Genomic DNA, 16,587 nt, shown 5'->3' on the forward strand with positions numbered 1-16,587 from the left:
GAAAGTAAAGTGAGATAGTAGATACTGTCTGTGCTTGATCATGTGATGGACAGCGTTGTCTTAGTGCTATAACACGTGGCCTCTCCAGAAGAAGTGGTTCCTTGAGGTGCATGAAGGGAGTTTCCTGCCCCGAGACTGCCAGAGAAAAGTCAACTTTAATGTGCGTCATGTCCACAGTGCTGTCCCAGAGCACTATATCATAAGATTGTGTAAGATCAAACACACACCCACGCACATTTTAAATCATACTCACACAGCTACAGGCAGCCTGTGAACAAATTCTAAGCCAGAGCTGAAATATTACGACCTTTCCCCTCCTCTCCCGTTCTCTCCCCTTGTGTCCTTTTTCCATTTGTCTCCCTCACACCTGTTTATGTCAAATGTCAAACCCATGCATGCCAAAGATTCGTTCCATCACGCACACACACATATGAGCCAGTTTAGGCACAGGGGTGGACAAGGAAGGAAAGAGGTTTGTGGAGGACAAGGGCAGTGGGACAGGGTGTGTAACATGGTGTGATGTGATGTAACAGTGTTCACAGTTGACTTTTTCCCCCAAAACTCTACAATGTGTCTGTGTGTGTGTGTGTGTGTGTGTGTGAAGACACGGGATAGAGTGTTTGTTATTACACAACTTCCAGAGATCATCCGACCATCTGCAGACAGGGGGATTTCATCAGACAGAGAGACAGACAGATGATAGGTGGACATTTGTGCTCATGAATGATTGCGGTTGTATGTGTGTGTGTGTGGGTGAGTGGGTGAGTGCGTATATGTGTGCGTGTGTGTGCACACTCTTGTTCATCCATCTTTGTGAGGACTGATTTGAATTTTTGTCTTGGAGACTGCAGACATTTTTTGCGGGCAAGGACCCGTTGTTCGGTCCCATGGACAGTATCTAAATATGGATGACACGACAGCTCCCCATAAGTGAAGCCAAAGCGTCTCTATCTTCCCCTGGAGGCTGGCCACAGGGTCATAATCCTCTCCATGGGACATGGAACAAACAATGTTTTCAGTCATGTTAGCTAGTTCTTATCACACTAATGCTTGTCCAAATGTCCATGTTCCTAATACGTTTGGGTTACATGATCTAATTAAAGGTTCAGTGTGTAGAATTTGGTGACATCTAGTGGTGTAGTTGTATGTTGCAGCTGAATACCCCTCACCTCAACTTCCACTTCCAAACATGAAAGAGAACCTGTGGTAGCTTTCAGCTGTTATAAAAACTCAAAAGATGTTGAGTTTGACAAGTCTGGGCTACTTAAAAAAACATGGCGGCCTCCACACAGCCAAACAACGTGTGTTTGCCAAATGTGTGACTATTGTTGTAAGAGACGGGTGGAGTAGGAGTGGTTATGGTTGAGGACTGCGGAATGCACTAGCACAGTGTGAGTCCTTCCACATGCAGAGTATAGTGAATGTTGTGGGGACATTGTTCAGGTGCTAACGTAATGGGGACAGAAAACCTTCAGGCACATAGCTGTAGCCTGTACACATACAAACGTTCCAATGTTAATTTGCAGTGACACGAATATTTTAGTCATTAGACGTCTTTTACCTGTTTAAAGAGATATTACAAGCATCATTTTCTTGTTTTGGTTTAAATAAGTACAAGTTTGTTTTGTTTTAACGAAAAAAAAAACCTGCCTGGGTTTGCCTGGACCAAATCTCTTGAATATTTGGTTTCAGATCTTCAATATTTCTTTAAAACATAAAAAATGCAGGACTTCATTAGACATAATCAGGCTTTAGTTTGGAAAAAAACAACATGTTTAGTCATCGTCAGATAAGAGTTTAACTGTAGCTAAGACGGTCATTCCATTTTGCATGAACCCATCTCATTTAGTCTTTTCTCTACTTTTCGACCTCTCTGCCCTGTAGGTCAGAGTTTAATCCATTTGTTCCCACTGGAGACACAAATCTTTAAATGGGCTTCACAAACAAATAATTTTTTCATCAGGCTCTGTGATTCCCCAGAAAAAGTGACCCCTGAAGGTTTTAGCTATTTAAACAGGAGAAAAGTAATGGATTTATTAGGGACTACTTTCAGCCATGGAGGAGATTCTGCCCTTTTGTTAACTTTTAAAAGACAGTTTTGTACCTTTTGGGATGGACTCTCTGTTGTATGAACTTTTTATGTTATGGATGTTTTTCTGTGTCCCATTGTCCCTGCAGCCTCACTTGTGTGTGTATAGTCTCCGAGTTTCCCTTTGTCTTGTTTCCCCATGTTTCTGTGCTGTCTGCCTGCCACTGGAGAGCCTAAACCTGTTTAGTTTTTCTCTTTATATTCACGTTCACCAGCGGAATCTTCCACGCTTGCATTTGGGTCCTCTTAGCTGAAGTTGACACCCACATAGTTTATGGCTGTTGGCCACTTCAGGCAATGATATTGCTCTTTCGGCCTGGACAAAATGGATGTGACCCGAAAGTGGCCCACTTGTAAAATAGCAAATGTGGCCCACATATCCCAAAACAAGTGTGGGCCTTTTTTGGCAAACATGTGGTGCACTAAGCATGCTGTAATCTGGATGTGAACCTAAAGTGGCCCATGTGGTAAATGATGAATATGGCTCAAATAGCACAAAACTAATTCGGGCCACCCTGGGCTGACATGCAGTATTGCTATGGCTTACCTGTGGCACAGATCTGGAGCAGACCAACTAAGCACCATCATTCCATCCAGTATGTGGGCAAGATGACAGTGCGGGACAAATCTGGGCCAAAACAACATCCCTATTTCGGCCGGTATACCACGCTTTGATTCAGTGTAGGTTTTATGCATTTCATGAGATTTGTGGATTATAAAAAAAGTCTAAAATCGAATCATCCATATAATCGGTGTCCAGGGACAATTTTAAAAGACGATTCTAAATGAGATAAACAGACTTTCTGTGCATGTGTGCAAAGTAAGAAATGTAGTCACACACCAACCACCCACCTCTCTTATTTGCACCCTCATAAACGTAAAGCATCTTACTCAGCCGTCATGTGCAACTGTGATAGTGTGTTTACAAGTGTGCGCACAACATACCCTCACACCTCTGTGCACTAACAGACCAGATTGCGCTTAGGGAAAAGTCAAAAATGCACGAAGACAAGAGGCAAAACCAGAGAAAGAAGAGAAAAATGTAGTGAGACGAGACGAGGGGCCTAAGAAAAGACAATCATGGCATTCTTTTCAACCTTCAACCCCGTCAGCTCCACCTCTGTGAGAAAAAAAAATCAATCATCCCCCCCATCCTCCTCCCAGGCTCCATCTGTTCTCCTTCTCTTTATCTATTGACAAGAGGGGTTTGTTCAACAACTCCTCCCCCTCTTCCTCCTGCTCCCACTCTCTTTCTTTACTCTTTTATTCTTCCAGCCCTGGATTTGTTTTTCTTACGATGGCCCTGTTGCTCTCTCTGATCCCTCCTCTCTAATTCTTTCTCAAATGTACAAATTCAATTTGAGTCTGTTTGATCCAGATATGTTCCGATTGTTTGATTTCAATCCTTTAGGTTGGCCACCTTTGCTTCTAAATATTTCTTCCTCTCTCTCCCTCTCTAAGTAATGGTGTCTTCTAAGCTATTCAAGAGGGGCTCATAATGTGCATGACACAATAAAAAGAAGAAGAGAAAATCAAACAAACAGACCATTCTAATTTACATTCTCAAAACAAATAAATGAAAAGAAATAATTCAGAAATATTCGAATTCAAATATACTTTATTTGCGTGGTAGCGATTTGTGCATATAAAGCATCACACACTAGTCACCCCTCCAAAAACATCACTATATTAATATGATTAGTAGTAGTAGCATTGTTGTTATTATCATCATACTACCTAGAGGACAGATGCAAATCAAATTAACGAGTGGAATTATTGAGAAAAATTCCAATTCACATCCAAATATACTTCACATATATTTACACACACACACGGACACACACCCGTCCCCTCCCCCCCCACCCCTCCTCTGGATGACGTCAGGAACAGCAGTTACAAATCCAGCCAGTAGGATCGCAGTGCGGTGACTAAACTCTGAGTGTCTGTCTCCCTCCTCTCTCACTCTGACTCTCCCTCTCTCTGCAGCCTCACGCTCTTCTCTCTCCTCTCTCTCTCTCTGTCTCACACACTCTCACCCCTGCTCGCTGCTGCAGACATGGCCGAAGCTTTCGTTGGCACATGGAACCTGAAGGAGAGTGACAAGTTTGATGAATACATGAAGGCGCTGGGTAAGTGTGTGTGTGTCTGTGTGTCTGTGTGCGCGCGCATGCGCGAGAAATGAGAGGATGCAATAGTGCCATTACTGCATGTGAGCACATGTGGAGATGGAGCTGTATAAACGCTCTAAGGTGTGTCTGTTTGTAAATGCAGGGACTGGGAGAAGTAACCAGCGAGAAGGGAATGAAGAGGCAGATGAGAGGCAGATAAGGGAGGAAGATGAAGAATGAAAGAATTGAGGTAGAGTAAGAATAAGGGTGGAAAGAGGGAGTGGGGCAGAGAGAGAGAAAGAAAGAGAAGAAGGGAACCATGGGGGGAGGTAGAGTGGTTGACCACATGTCCTAAGTGCCGTAAATGAGGGAGGGGCCCTCTCTTAGTGGAGAATAGAAAATCAAGCCACTGTGAGAAAATCAGAATGGCAAGTAGCTGTGATTCACACACACATTCTTCTTCTTCTGTTAGTGAGGACGCTCATGGGCACAATGCATTTCCAAGCCCTTTACCCCAAATTTAACCATCACAACTAAACCTATTCCTTGAACTAGTTAGCTTTAAACTAAACCCGATCCTTACCCTAATCTAAACCTAATCCTTACATTGAACAGAAATGTATCCTCACCTTGAACTAAACCTAGTCCTTACTTTGAAATTAAACCTAATTCCGTACCCTAACCTAAACCCATCCTCAAACTAGCTGTAATCCTTATCCCAACCGTAACTGTAATCCTTGTCTTAAACTAAACCTAATCCTTACAATAAATTAAACCTAGTCCTTACCCTAACACTAAAACCAAACGTTAGGACCAGCCAAAGTGTCCTCACCCTGTAAGGTCATTGCACAGAATGGTTCTCACAAAGATAGTAGTACACATATGCTAAGTAGCCCATGAGCACACACACTTGAGCACAATGTGGGTGACCTTCACTGAAAGCTGTTCATTGTTTGAAGCCATGGGGGGAGTTGAATATTAAGTTGGCTCCGGTGCCAAGGAGCTAATGGAACGAGAAGGTAGAAATGAAGTGGTCCTAAAAATACCTCACACACTCATGGTTAGGTGTGTTTGTGTTTGTGAATTTTCACAGGAAAGAGTTACACAAAGAACTATAGCATATGGGTGTGTGTGTGTGTGTTTTTCTCATGACCATTGACCGCTCTGAGCCGCGTGACCCTTCAACACCAGTCAACACACACACACGCGACTTGTATAGAAACCGGATTGTCAACCTGACTTTCTGTTGTTACAGTAGCAGTGTCAAGTGTAAAGCGATTTACACCCACTTCTAAATCATATGAACCAATAAACTGAACTTTCTTGATCCCTCACACAGTCGCACATCAACAGTGAAGTTAAAGTAAGTGATTGGTTGCACAGACACATGTCTGAACAGGCGTCGGGTCAACTGAACTCTCTCTGTTTGAAGAACATGCTGCGGGTTGGGACAACAGACAAACAAAAGATTAGAGCGTATGCCAGGTGAAGGAGGGCTGGAGGGCAAACCCACAGCTACACATTCCATTGAGTTTGATCAAAAGATTATTTCCTTATTAATTAATTAAAATATTCAACAGTGGTATCGAGGTGGTTAATATTTGTCAGTGTTCCATACCTCAACAATTGTTGGCTAGAATACCAAGTTTTTTCTCATCCTCCCAGATACACAAATTTGCTTGGATTGGCACCGATTCATCACAGAATGAATCCTCTATCTATCGACCTATCTCAAAGTCTATTTCATGGATTTGCATGAAATTGAAAGAAAATCTAGTTCCACCATGAAGCCAGACATTATACTTATACTTTAGCTTGAAGCACATTTGTTCCTGGAACTCTTGTCTGTTTGCTCTCTTTATTTATCAAGCATTAAAGTTCAGGTTGTAGTGTCATACTTAACACACTCGCAAGTATGCAAGGGTCAGCGTGCCATTAGTATCGACCCTGCAGGGCTCTGGGCAGACGTCCATGGACCCACCAATTTGTCGTGTATGCGTGAACACTAGTACCAACTGTGCACGAGCTCCACTACACTATAAGGTTTCCAACTAGTTCCAACTAGATGAGCTGAGAATGAAAATATGGACAGTGAATATGAGCGGCTGTGTGCTATTTTGATTTGATTCATAGTCTGCATGGTCAGAATATATAGCTGCCAATCTACTGCTCATGCAAAGTGACCCCCAAGCTTGACTCCGAGTGGAGTATGCCTGTTACAAACAGCCACCATACAAATAACTGGGGTTTGCAGCTGTCTGTGCACACATCCGCTATGGAGTGTTTGAGGTTAAAGAGCAATTCTTACTTTCCACATCTGCAAGGGTCCACATGAAGGTTTGCACGGACCCTGAGGTAGAGGTTGGACTGCCTCCCAAAATTTGAGACTGCACATAGTGTGTGCATGCTCCAGAAAAATAAATCATTTTTGTTTTGATAGTGGAATTGTTTATTAGGTCAGTAAACTAGAGCCCTGGTGATTAATTAGTTGACTGATAGAAAGTGGGCGAAATTAGCTTTTCGCAGACATTATATATATTCTGCAATATGGTTATTATTTTACAGAATAAATAAATGCGTTTACATTTATTTATGTTTACATTTTTCAATTCTTTGATTATATACATATAATAGTTATTTGTAATATTACTTTATATATATATATTCATATAAATTTTATTGTTAAACTGCAATTATATCACAAAATAATTATATTTAAATGTATATATATACAGTATATCGAACGATATACCGATATTGGAATTACCTAATACATTATAATAATAATTTGCATCGACCCCCCCAGCTCTTTTTTCAGCTGTGTCAAATTCTATCTCAACTTCTTGATTCATGCAGCAGTTGGCAAATAACTTAATGTTGCATAACCACTAGCAACTGGATTGGCTTGTGGATCGGTAAACGTGCATGTGTGAAACGCTAAACCTGTCCCTAATTATAATGTAAATTAATCTCTGAAAGTATGTCTGACGGTTGTACAGCCTCTAAGCTGCCAGTATGCACGTCTACAGACTTGTTCATGGCTGTTTGTGAACATCAAGGCACCTTAAGCAATTTACATGACAGACCTGTTTTTGTTTTCTTCAGGTGTGGGTTTCGCCACCCGCAAGGTGGGAGGCATCACCAAGCCCACTACCATCATCTCAGTGGAGGGTGGCACCGTCACCGTGAAGACCCAGAGCTCCGTCAAGAACACAGAGCTCAGCTTCAAGCTGGATGATGAGTTCGACGAGACCACCGCCGATGACAGGAAGGTTAAGGTGAGAGGTCAAAGGCCCGGTGGCTCATCGAGGAGACTGTAAAAACCTCTGTTTATCCTTTTACAGTGTTTTAATTTGATTGAGAGGGTTCAAAGTAGCTTTCTATGAGGTTTTATTACACAGTCATAACCCACAAAATGCTGCAGTAGCCATGAATGTAGCATGTGATGAGCAGGGAGTGATAATTCAGTCATGAGGCTCAACAAACAAGTCTGATTTGTCACAGTCGGGGCTGTCGTGCTTGTTTTAGACGTGAACATGAGAAGGACGTTCTGAGAGGTCAGAGGTTTGGGTCAGAGATGACGTCACAGCACACATTTTGAAAGATGAAATAACACAGGCGACCTCTTTCAAAGTAAAAGCTAAATTTAAAAAGCATTAAAACACAAAATTTCATGGAAATTTTATCCAAAACATTTGAGATGTGTTGACTTGAAGTGCAGAATGAAATGCTTGTGATCTTGGACCTTTACACAATTAAATATATTCAATAAATAAATGATTTAAGAAATATACAGTCACAAAAAGCAGGAAACCAAGTTAAGTACAAGTAACTCAAAATTGATTTGATTAATTTGTCTGCAAAATCGTAAATCGTAAAAAGGACTTCAATTTCATGGGATGATGAGATCTTGTGTGTATTAACTACATCTGTACATCTTTGTTTGTCTGCAGTCCATTGTAAAAATAGACGGTGGGAAGTTGGTGCACGTACAGAAGTGGGACGGCAAAGAGACCAGTCTGGTCAGAGAAATCAATGGAAACGCCCTCATACTAGTAAGTCATACAAAAACTCACACAACCTGCACATATACAACATTTTCATATATATTTGTGTGTCTGTTTGTGTTTGTTGTCTTATCATATCTTTCTTTCTCTCTCCATCACAGACACTTACCATGGGAGATGTCGTTTGCACGCGTCGCTATGAGAAGGCACAGTGAAAACCGAACCCAGAGACCCCCCCCCACCTCTCCGCATCATCTAAAGCTTCTGTGCCACGATGTACGTTAACGGCACCTCAGCCCAGGTCAAGCAGCCGGACGCCCGTGCGTCTGCTGCAGATTCCCCCTCATCTCCCCTTCAGTCTGATTGATCAGTTTTTGCGTCGCTGTTCACTGTGACCTCCATCTTCCCTCCTGTCCCTCTCTTTATACTTTTGTTCAAACACTGAATAAATTCCAATGAGTTGTTGTTGTTTTGTTCTCTAAACAGGCCTGTGGATTTTTTTTTTAAAGAAAATGTGTTATGCATGGTGCCTATGATAAACCTGGAAGTGTTAAAAACGTTTTTGTTTTAACTATTGAGACCTGAAGAATAAAAATGAAAGTTTCCTCACAGTTGGATGAAGTGGTAAAACAATGAAATTCTTCCCAAGTGTCTTTACGTGGTGGCTGGTGGGATTACGAGCAGAATTGACTAAATATAAAGTTTATTAAACTGATCCTGAAGTCTACAAATAAGAAAATAAGCAAATTTCCTGAAGAAAAATTTTGATTAGAAAACTCAAGTATCATAGAAATTATTATTTGTTGGCAGCTCTGATCAGTAGATAGTTATGTAAAATCCAATATTGGGAGTTTTAATTAACAGAGAAGGCCCCTTATCATTGTACAATATCTATTCTGTCAAGGAGTCCTGATCCAGATGGGCAGCAACAAAGTAAAATAGTTTTAAATATAAATGCAAGCTGGGACAAATAACACTCAAACTTTTTTTCATGTAGAGTTACACATTAATCCTAAATCATGTCTTCACGTTAAAATTTAACAATTTACAGTATTATGTCCCCATAAGGAAGACAAGTCCCTATAATGTGACTGTGAAAACACGTGAGTAATACCTGGACTACACACAGACAAAATATACTAAATCACAGCAAACACATTAAAAACTAAGAAAATAAACAAGAACCAGTGGCTAAAACGAATTGTGTAAAACAAAAAAGTGATGACATTGTTCTATGAAAAATATTTCTTAAAGATTTTAAACAAGAGCAGAGAGAGGAAGGCCACAGTACGTTTTCGATGTCTTGGTGGTGCATGAAAGCAAAACGCTGATTAACTCTGTTCGGTGTGAAGTGAAACAGACTAGATTCAGGTACAGACGAATGTTGCCGTCATGGATTCATAACTGAACTTTAAAAAGGGAAGAGTGTCTGTCCAGTCAGACTTTTGGTTTTGACTCAGAGAAAACAGTGTGGTGCAAGAGTTCATTACTGCAACACAACCGTGCACGTCTGAGTACATCCAGAAGTGTTACCATAGTTTCCATCACAGCTTCACATTTATACAGACTCAGGGGGATTAAATATAGCTCCTTTGTGTGTCTCTGTGTGCGTGTTCGCGTGCGTGTTCGCCTTTACCCTGGCTAGCTGAGGGGAAAGTTTTGTCAAGGGTCAAGGCTAGAGGTAGATGTGTGGATACTGTTGTATTCTGTACTTTGTGTGTGTGTGTGTGCCATCTAAATTTGGACCTTTCCCTCCCACAGTAGATTGGTGTCATGTGTTTAGGATGGCTTGCCAACTAGAAGAGGGGTGACGAGGTGAAAGGGTCCAGGCAACCTTCTGCCGTCCCCTCCTATAGTTAGTCTGAGCCGAAAAGGTCACAAGAAAAGATGACATGTTTACAGTGCAATGAGTTAACCCTCCTTATATCATGTAAATACCTGTATAACAGACGTAAAGTAAGTGAAACCACATGTAAGTAACTAACAGTAAGGGATACGTGGGGGAAATAAAGTCCAGCTGCCACACAAGGCCTGAACAATGAGACTTTCAGGATAACCGTATAGATTCACCTGTGCAGCCACTGTGTTTTCTCACCAAACACTGACACACGTCTCCATGAAGGTCATCTGTATGAAGGAATGATCCATACTTCAAACATATGAACAGCACGTTTGACAATGGTTGGAGTCAACCTTTGTCAAGATCAAAAATTTAAAGATTAACAAATATTTCCCTCTGATTGGACCCAGATCTCGTATACACACACATATTAATTACATGCAGAAAGGTGCAAAGAAAATAATAAAAAGAAGATTAAGTCCCAAAATACAAACATATATTTGCAAAAATGAAGACTAATAATGGAGAAATATTATGTATGTACAGTATAAGATGACCTTTACTGCAAGATATTCATGTCAATGCATTAATGCAACAAGAAAATAATAATGTAATTATAAATTGAAAGTTTATACTTTACCCTCTAAAGTATAAACTGAATACAGAATAATAGAATAATAGACTATTAATAAAGAAATCTTATTTCTCTGTCCACATACAAGGTTCTTCCAGAGCTTTCAGACACTTCTCACAGGCTTCATCAGTCGAGTTCATCATCGAGTTCCAGGACTTTTGTAGCTTTTAGTCTCAATGCAACAGTCAAAGCTGAAATATTTCAATGTCCATTTCACTCAAAGCACTGCTGAGTTCTGAGTCCTCCCAAAGCTGTCTGAAGACATGAATCCAAATACATTCACTGTGGGAGCAGAGTATTCACTTCATCATCTGTACGTGGTGGTTTGTCAGTTCAAAACATTAAATGTATTAATTATTTCCTTCATTTGACTCCAAACGACTATTATCTGTCCCGGAATTCTGTTTTTCACACAACATACAAAGATAAATGAGTTATTCCCCTTATCGAAGCAGAAATGCCACACACTTCAAGGATATCCTGTACAAGGGTGGGGGTGGGGGGGTGCAGTCCAGTTTTACTATCTCTGCTGAGTTTGTATTTAAATTATGTTTAAAAATGAAACACAAGCTCATATTTCTGCTTGTGCGAGCTCTGCATCCTGCTTTACGTGCTTTAACAGGCCACATTAAAATCATCTCGGGCCTCTGCCTGGTGCAAACAGGAGAAATGGGAGTGTAGGAAATTTAAGACTGACCAGCAAACTGGGGGGATCATTACCAGGGGAGTGCACTCACTCACTCACTGAAGCCAAACCGCTGCAGCTGGAAACAATCTATCATTCTGCAATCCTACCTGCTGAAGCATGGAATCTGGGTCAAATCTCTAATGTGGCCTTATCTTGTCTTACATTGACAAAGGGTCATCTATTGGAAACGTGTTTTTGTGCAACTTTTTACCTCATTAGACACGACACAACCTGAGATCCATGTTGTGTAAATCCCTCAACCCAGCCCTGAGACACCTTCCCTCACTCGAAAACATGAACTTCACATGACCCAGGGTGAACCACTGGATCCACCTGAGAATTTCTCATGTTTGTGTGTGTGTTTTGGCTCCCGAGGCCGGACTCTAATAGCAGCGTTACAAGTTCAAGGTCCAAGAACAAAGAGATCAAGAAGCATTTTTTTAACTTTTACAAATAAAACACCTTTAATGGAGTTAACAGTTGACATGCAGGAAGAGGGGTGTGTGTACTGTGAGCAGGCCCCTGGAGGCAAGATATATAAACAAACATGGATGCGCACACAAGTGCACAATAAACGGCGGGCTACCTAAGGATATCGTCGTAGCATGAGGTTCCTGACATGCTCGCTTGCGCTGCATCACATTTCCTGTTTGTGTCTTTACCTCTTCCTCTGTGTGTGTGTGTATGTGTAGCTTATGTGGATTATGTCAAGGTCTTTCATGTCAGACCCTCCCTAAGAAGTCGGCCTTACTGCCTCATTTCTGCTTAATGGATTTCCCAGAGCGCTGGAAACCGGATATCTGTGAACAATATCTGGATTTCATGGGGGACAGCCACTTGCTGTCATATTGTTTACACCTATCTAGTTTCGAATGATGTATGAGCTTCCTCCCACTGCGGGGGAGCCAGAGGTTTCATTAGGACAAGTGGGTCTTGTCGTCTGATATTTTTGTGTTTGCAGATATTTCCTTCCCAACTATTTAGTTTCTTTTTGAAACTTGACAGGTCTAAACATGCTTCTAAGATCGTGGAGAGACATTTAGCAAAAATGTCCTTAACGTTAAGGAATGGGGTTCTATAGGAAAGGATTCTATAATAAGCTGGTGGTGAAGAAATTATTTAAAGATACGCAACTGGATGTCTGTCACTCCATTGCTAACCACTTCCCTTTTTTGCGTCCGTGTGATAGCTGCAGTGTGTGTGTGTGTGTGTGTGTGTGTGTGTGTGTGTGTGTGTGTGTGTGTGTGTGTGTGTGTGTGTGTGTGTGTGTGTGTGTGTGTGTGTGTGTGTGTGTTTTAGCTGTGTTTGTGAGATTTATGTTTCTTATGTTTCTTCTTCTTCTTGTCGTCTTTGTCATGAGTGGGGTCGTGACGCCTCTTCTTGGTTTTGCACTCGCTGCTGTGGCTGCTGTCGCTCTCCGACTCCTTCTTCTCCCTCTTCCTCTTCTTCATTTTCTTCTCCTGGGGGATGAATAAACAAAAAGAAGAAAAATGTTCTGTGAGGCAATAAAGGGAAGTTGATGAGCACTGATGAAGAAACATGTACAAAGCAGTTTTAGCTGTTTCAATACCTCAAAATTAAACAATGATTTTTAAGGACATAAGCACTAAACCAGACTGTTTTCTTCATACTGTTCTAATGAAACTGCCTTGTAAGCGTGTGAAACAACAGACATGTGTTTCACAAAAAGAGAGTGGAGTAGAAGTGAGAGCCCTGCTGGACATGAGGGGTCACATATTCACCTTCTTTTTCTTCTTCTTTTTGTCTGAGTCTGGCCTAAGAGCAGCTGTTGAGGGCTGCTGCTGTTGTTGCTGCCGTGGCTCTCCAGCCTCCTCTTCAGGCAAAAGAGCGTACTGCAAGCCCGGAGCAGAGAAACAGTCCTTTGTAAAGTGACCTGCAAAGAACAGTAACGATTTATTCAAATGGCTGCAAAACAAAATCCCAGAAAACCGCTGTTGCAAACAATTGCAGTCTCTGTGTTTTGTTCTGTTCTGTCAGTTGTATTGTTCATGTTGTTGTTTGTACCTTTGCAGCCGCACTTTGCACACGTTGTGTTGAGCACAGCCTCCAGTGTGATCCTGTTGCCAGTTTGGTCTCTGAACATCTTACGTCGCCTCGCATCCTGCCTGCAGTCACACACAGTCACAATCACACACACACACACACACCTGTACATGCACAGACAAACACACACAAAAATAACAGGTGTCAACACTTACTCGGCATTGACATTATTGGGGTCCAGGTCCCGCCCTGTTCCCTGATTGACAGCTTTCATTGAGAAGGACATCTTCACCTTCTCATCACGAATCTGAGAAGTAGAGGAAAGAGCTGCAGCTGCATACAGTAGTGTGTGTGTGTGTGTGTGTGTGTGTGTGTGTGTGTGTGTGTGTGTGTGTTCAGTGTGTGTGTTGTTACCTCTTTCCCAATGACTTTAATCCACACCTGTTCACCCACATCGACAATTTCGGAGGCGCTCTCAACCCGTGAGGCCGACATCTCACTCACATGAACCAGGCCTGTGTGTGCAGGAGAAAGGAGGTTAGATGTTAAGACATTTATTAAAAAAAATTAAGACACACAAATACATCTTTCTATTGCTGACGATGAAAGTAGAGCCTGACCATAAAGAGAAGCCAACGATGAGTCCTGAAATAGCTAAGTTTACTTTTCAACCTGAACTTAACTCTCTTTTCAGGCTTCAAATTCAAGCTAAATATGCAGCATATTCTCAAACATTTCGAGAACCAAGGTGCAGGTTGGGTAGATTTTTCCCCCAGTGCACTTTGCTCAGTCTGCCCCTCAGTGGTGAAAATGAGCAGCTGGAGTTTAGTTCCTACAGGTCAAGGATAGTTGTCTGACAATAAAGTATTTGGTTAAAAAATGTAACCCCTTGTGTAAATATAGATTGTCCGAGGCCACAACCTTCGCACTGTTTCCCTCTCTACAGGCAAATGATCTTATAGCTCTTTTAGAAAAAACTGAAACTGGGTTCAAAATTATTCATTAATCATTTTGGTTTTGCGAATGTTTTCGCTCTGAATATTTGAAACAGTAAAGATCTAAGCAGATACGTGAACTTCCACACACCTTCCTTCTTGTATCCTGGCAGTCGAACAAAAGCTCCATAGGTTTGCACAGAAACCACTTCACCCTTGGCAATGCTGTACAGTGGTGGCAGACCTTCCAATCCAGCGGGCTCACGTGCTTGACCATCACTGTCAGACATGGTGTCAGTGGAGACAGACCACTGGTATCAAAACGTAGATCTGGAAGACTGAAAATGACAAATAGTTCATTATTTGGAAGCTCTTAAAATGGAAGAAATTCCCTTTTTTAAACTAACATTTAAAGATGTATGGTTCTATTTACCTAAAAGCTCTCACATGATGAACAAAAGAGGGATTAAATCTTAAATTCAAATATCTACACAATGCATGTATTAATGTATATCATATTGATATAATGAAAAGTACAGTTCTCACTAAGGTACCAGGGCATTAAATATGGTTTGGAATCCAAATAGTCCATCAGGGGCTCTGTACTTGTCATTTTTAATATATATAAACTGTTTCACATTAAATACAAACTGAATGAAGGAGGTTGAAGATTTATATGTTTGGCAATATCATTTCAAAAGGACAAAAACTGTTATTTTTGTTCTCTCTTGTAATTGCATTCATCATTTGTTGTCTTTGTTTTGTATATATTTGCGCATTTATTAAAATCAAATATAAGTGTGGCTGTACATTCTGACCTCCGGGGGATTTTTTAGAGGAACCTACACAACCTGATAGTTAATGTTAAAACATTTTCAGTTAAGTAAATAACCTCGCATTTATGATTTAGAGTAACTTTAACAATTACTTGCTTTCGTCAGAGTCCACTCACATGGGGACAAATAGCTGGTCGGTTTACTTCCTTTATGTTGGAGCTTATTTAAAAAAAGGTTTAAAGAAGATCTTGGACAGAATAAACAACTGCTGTAACTAAACAGCCGTGGAGACACATTGTGAATAGTAGAAGCTAGGCTAACGTTAGCTCCATTCCATTTTTGCCCTCTACCACGAAAACCATGTTTAAACTGACAAAAAAACACCAACCAGATAACTGGTGCGTGCATTCAGGGAAAATACCAACTAGTGAAAGACGAGAATGCAACTTTAGATCAGGAGAAAACAACAGAAATAAAACATAAGTACCGTTCGTGTTAGCAGCGCTGGTTCAGTTTCACTTCCGGTGCAAAACAGGACGAAAACAAGCACACCGAACCAATCACCGCAGACTATACAGCCTCCAACCAATCACACGCCTCAAAGCCGGCGGAAGTAGATGCCATCTTTTCTTCGTTGGTGTTACTCCGCTGGATTTCGCTGTGTGAAAGACGTCCGCTCGTTTTTGTCGAACAAAGCGTTTAAACGTCCTCATTTTCACAGCTTCGCGACCACGAACCAGGGATGATCGAGCAGAAGAAACGAGCGGCGGACATGGCGGTGGTTCCGGCCGCGGCGAAGCGGCCCAGGACGGAGCTGGTGGCGGCGGCGCAGTCCCAGCAACTCGTGGCGATGGTGAGCGGAGAAGTAGTGCAGCTCGGGGTGGTTCGAAAAAATACTGGAAGGAGCTTGTTAGAGAAAAGTCAACAAATATTATTAGTTATTATTAACTACACAACCGCCTCTGACGTGTGATCACCGGACTGGAAAGAGGCCTTTCACACGTGAAACGAAGCTGTTGATTGGACAGAGAAGCAGGAAATCAACATACACTCAAAAGCAGCAGATACAGTGATCATTCGTTTTCTCAGCTGCTTAATGCACTGATGACGAGCAGGACAATTACACTTCACATTTTAAGTTTCAAGTTTCTCCTTGAATGACTATTGCTTAAATGTGTATTTGCAGCCCAGTGTTTAGATCGTATTAACTGGATCTTCAGCTAAGTAATAGACATAGTAAATTATGAATGGTGTGTGAGAGGCATCTGTTATAGATATATTCACCTAAAAGAAAGATACGATTTAATAATCCTTCATTAGGACCACAAAGGGGAAATTTGCTGCGTTATAGCATCAAAGAGGACAGTCACAAAATAGACATCAGTAAAAGATATAAATAAGTTATCATGCAACACAAACACAGAATAGAAATAATATGTACATCGTAAAAAGAATATATACAGAGTGAGCATAATATACATTTTGCACAACAGCCATTGAAATTCA

The 16,587-nt window shown here is 41.2% G+C and overlaps 3 protein-coding genes across 6 annotated transcripts in view; 2 read left to right on the forward strand and 1 right to left on the reverse strand.

The window, feature by feature from the left end:
* The first annotated feature begins 4,031 nt into the window (after positions 1-4,031).
* fabp3 (fatty acid binding protein 3, muscle and heart) lies at positions 4,032-8,815 on the forward strand. The gene is made up of 4 exons (XM_035182510.2): positions 4,032-4,218; positions 7,303-7,475; positions 8,151-8,252; positions 8,366-8,815. Exons 1-4 carry the CDS (start codon positions 4,146-4,148, stop codon positions 8,417-8,419), a joined length of 402 nt encoding a protein of 133 aa, XP_035038401.1. The 5' UTR covers positions 4,032-4,145; the 3' UTR covers positions 8,420-8,815.
* Positions 8,816-11,801: 2,986 nt separating this feature from the next.
* Positions 11,802-15,694, reverse strand: zcchc17 (zinc finger, CCHC domain containing 17). Of its 3 annotated transcripts, none has more exons than XM_047344065.1 (8): positions 15,569-15,694; positions 14,457-14,643; positions 13,785-13,885; positions 13,586-13,677; positions 13,392-13,492; positions 13,109-13,260; positions 12,661-12,826; positions 11,802-12,608 (listed from the first exon to the last, which is right to left on the reverse strand). In XM_047344065.1, exons 2-7 carry the CDS (start codon positions 14,593-14,595, stop codon positions 12,662-12,664), a joined length of 750 nt encoding a protein of 249 aa, XP_047200021.1. In that variant the 5' UTR covers positions 14,596-14,643; positions 15,569-15,694; the 3' UTR covers positions 11,802-12,608; position 12,661. The 3 variants fall into 3 exon arrangements, with proteins under 3 accessions (XP_047200021.1, XP_047200022.1, XP_035038398.1); XM_047344066.1 differs by having other exon boundaries at positions 11,802-12,581; positions 12,634-12,826; XM_035182507.2 differs by having other exon boundaries at positions 11,802-12,826.
* A 5-nt stretch (positions 15,695-15,699) lies between these two features.
* Positions 15,700-16,587, forward strand: part of snrnp40 (small nuclear ribonucleoprotein 40 (U5)) — a 30,507-nt gene continuing 29,619 nt past the window's right edge. For both annotated transcript variants that reach the window (XR_007034933.1, XM_035182506.2), the window contains exon 1: positions 15,700-15,934. Coding sequence is in view for 1 of the 2 variants with exons in the window: in XM_035182506.2 (XP_035038397.1) it covers positions 15,824-15,934 (111 nt within the window). In the remaining variant the exon portion in view is untranslated. The remainder of the gene's footprint in view (positions 15,935-16,587) is intronic.

The sequence above is a fragment of the Hippoglossus stenolepis genome, chromosome 17 (assembly GCF_022539355.2).
Source record: "Hippoglossus stenolepis isolate QCI-W04-F060 chromosome 17, HSTE1.2, whole genome shotgun sequence".
Taxonomy (NCBI): domain Eukaryota; kingdom Metazoa; phylum Chordata; class Actinopteri; order Pleuronectiformes; family Pleuronectidae; genus Hippoglossus; species Hippoglossus stenolepis.

What these genes read in the sequence shown, in the direction of transcription:
- fabp3 (XM_035182510.2), top strand. Translation starts at nt 4,146, where the DNA reads ATGGCCGAAGCTTTCGTTGGCACATGGAACCTGAAGGAGAGTGACAAG. An exon ending in CCGATGACAGGAAGGTTAAG is followed by an intron (nt 7,476 to 8,150) that starts GTGAGAGGTCAA and finishes GTTTGTCTGCAG; the next exon opens with TCCATTGTAAAAATAGACGG. An exon ending in ATGGAAACGCCCTCATACTA is followed by an intron (nt 8,253 to 8,365) that starts GTAAGTCATACA and finishes TCTCCATCACAG; the next exon opens with ACACTTACCATGGGAGATGT.
- zcchc17 (XM_047344065.1), bottom strand. Translation starts at nt 14,595, where the DNA reads ATGTCTGACAGTGATGGTCAAGCACGTGAGCCCGCTGGATTGGAAGGT. An exon ending in TTAAAGTCATTGGGAAAGAG is followed by an intron (nt 13,678 to 13,784) that starts GTAACAACACAC and finishes TCTACTTCTCAG; the next exon opens with ATTCGTGATGAGAAGGTGAA. An exon ending in AAAAGAAGAAGAAAAAGAAG is followed by an intron (nt 12,827 to 13,108) that starts GTGAATATGTGA and finishes TTCATCCCCCAG; the next exon opens with GAGAAGAAAATGAAGAAGAG.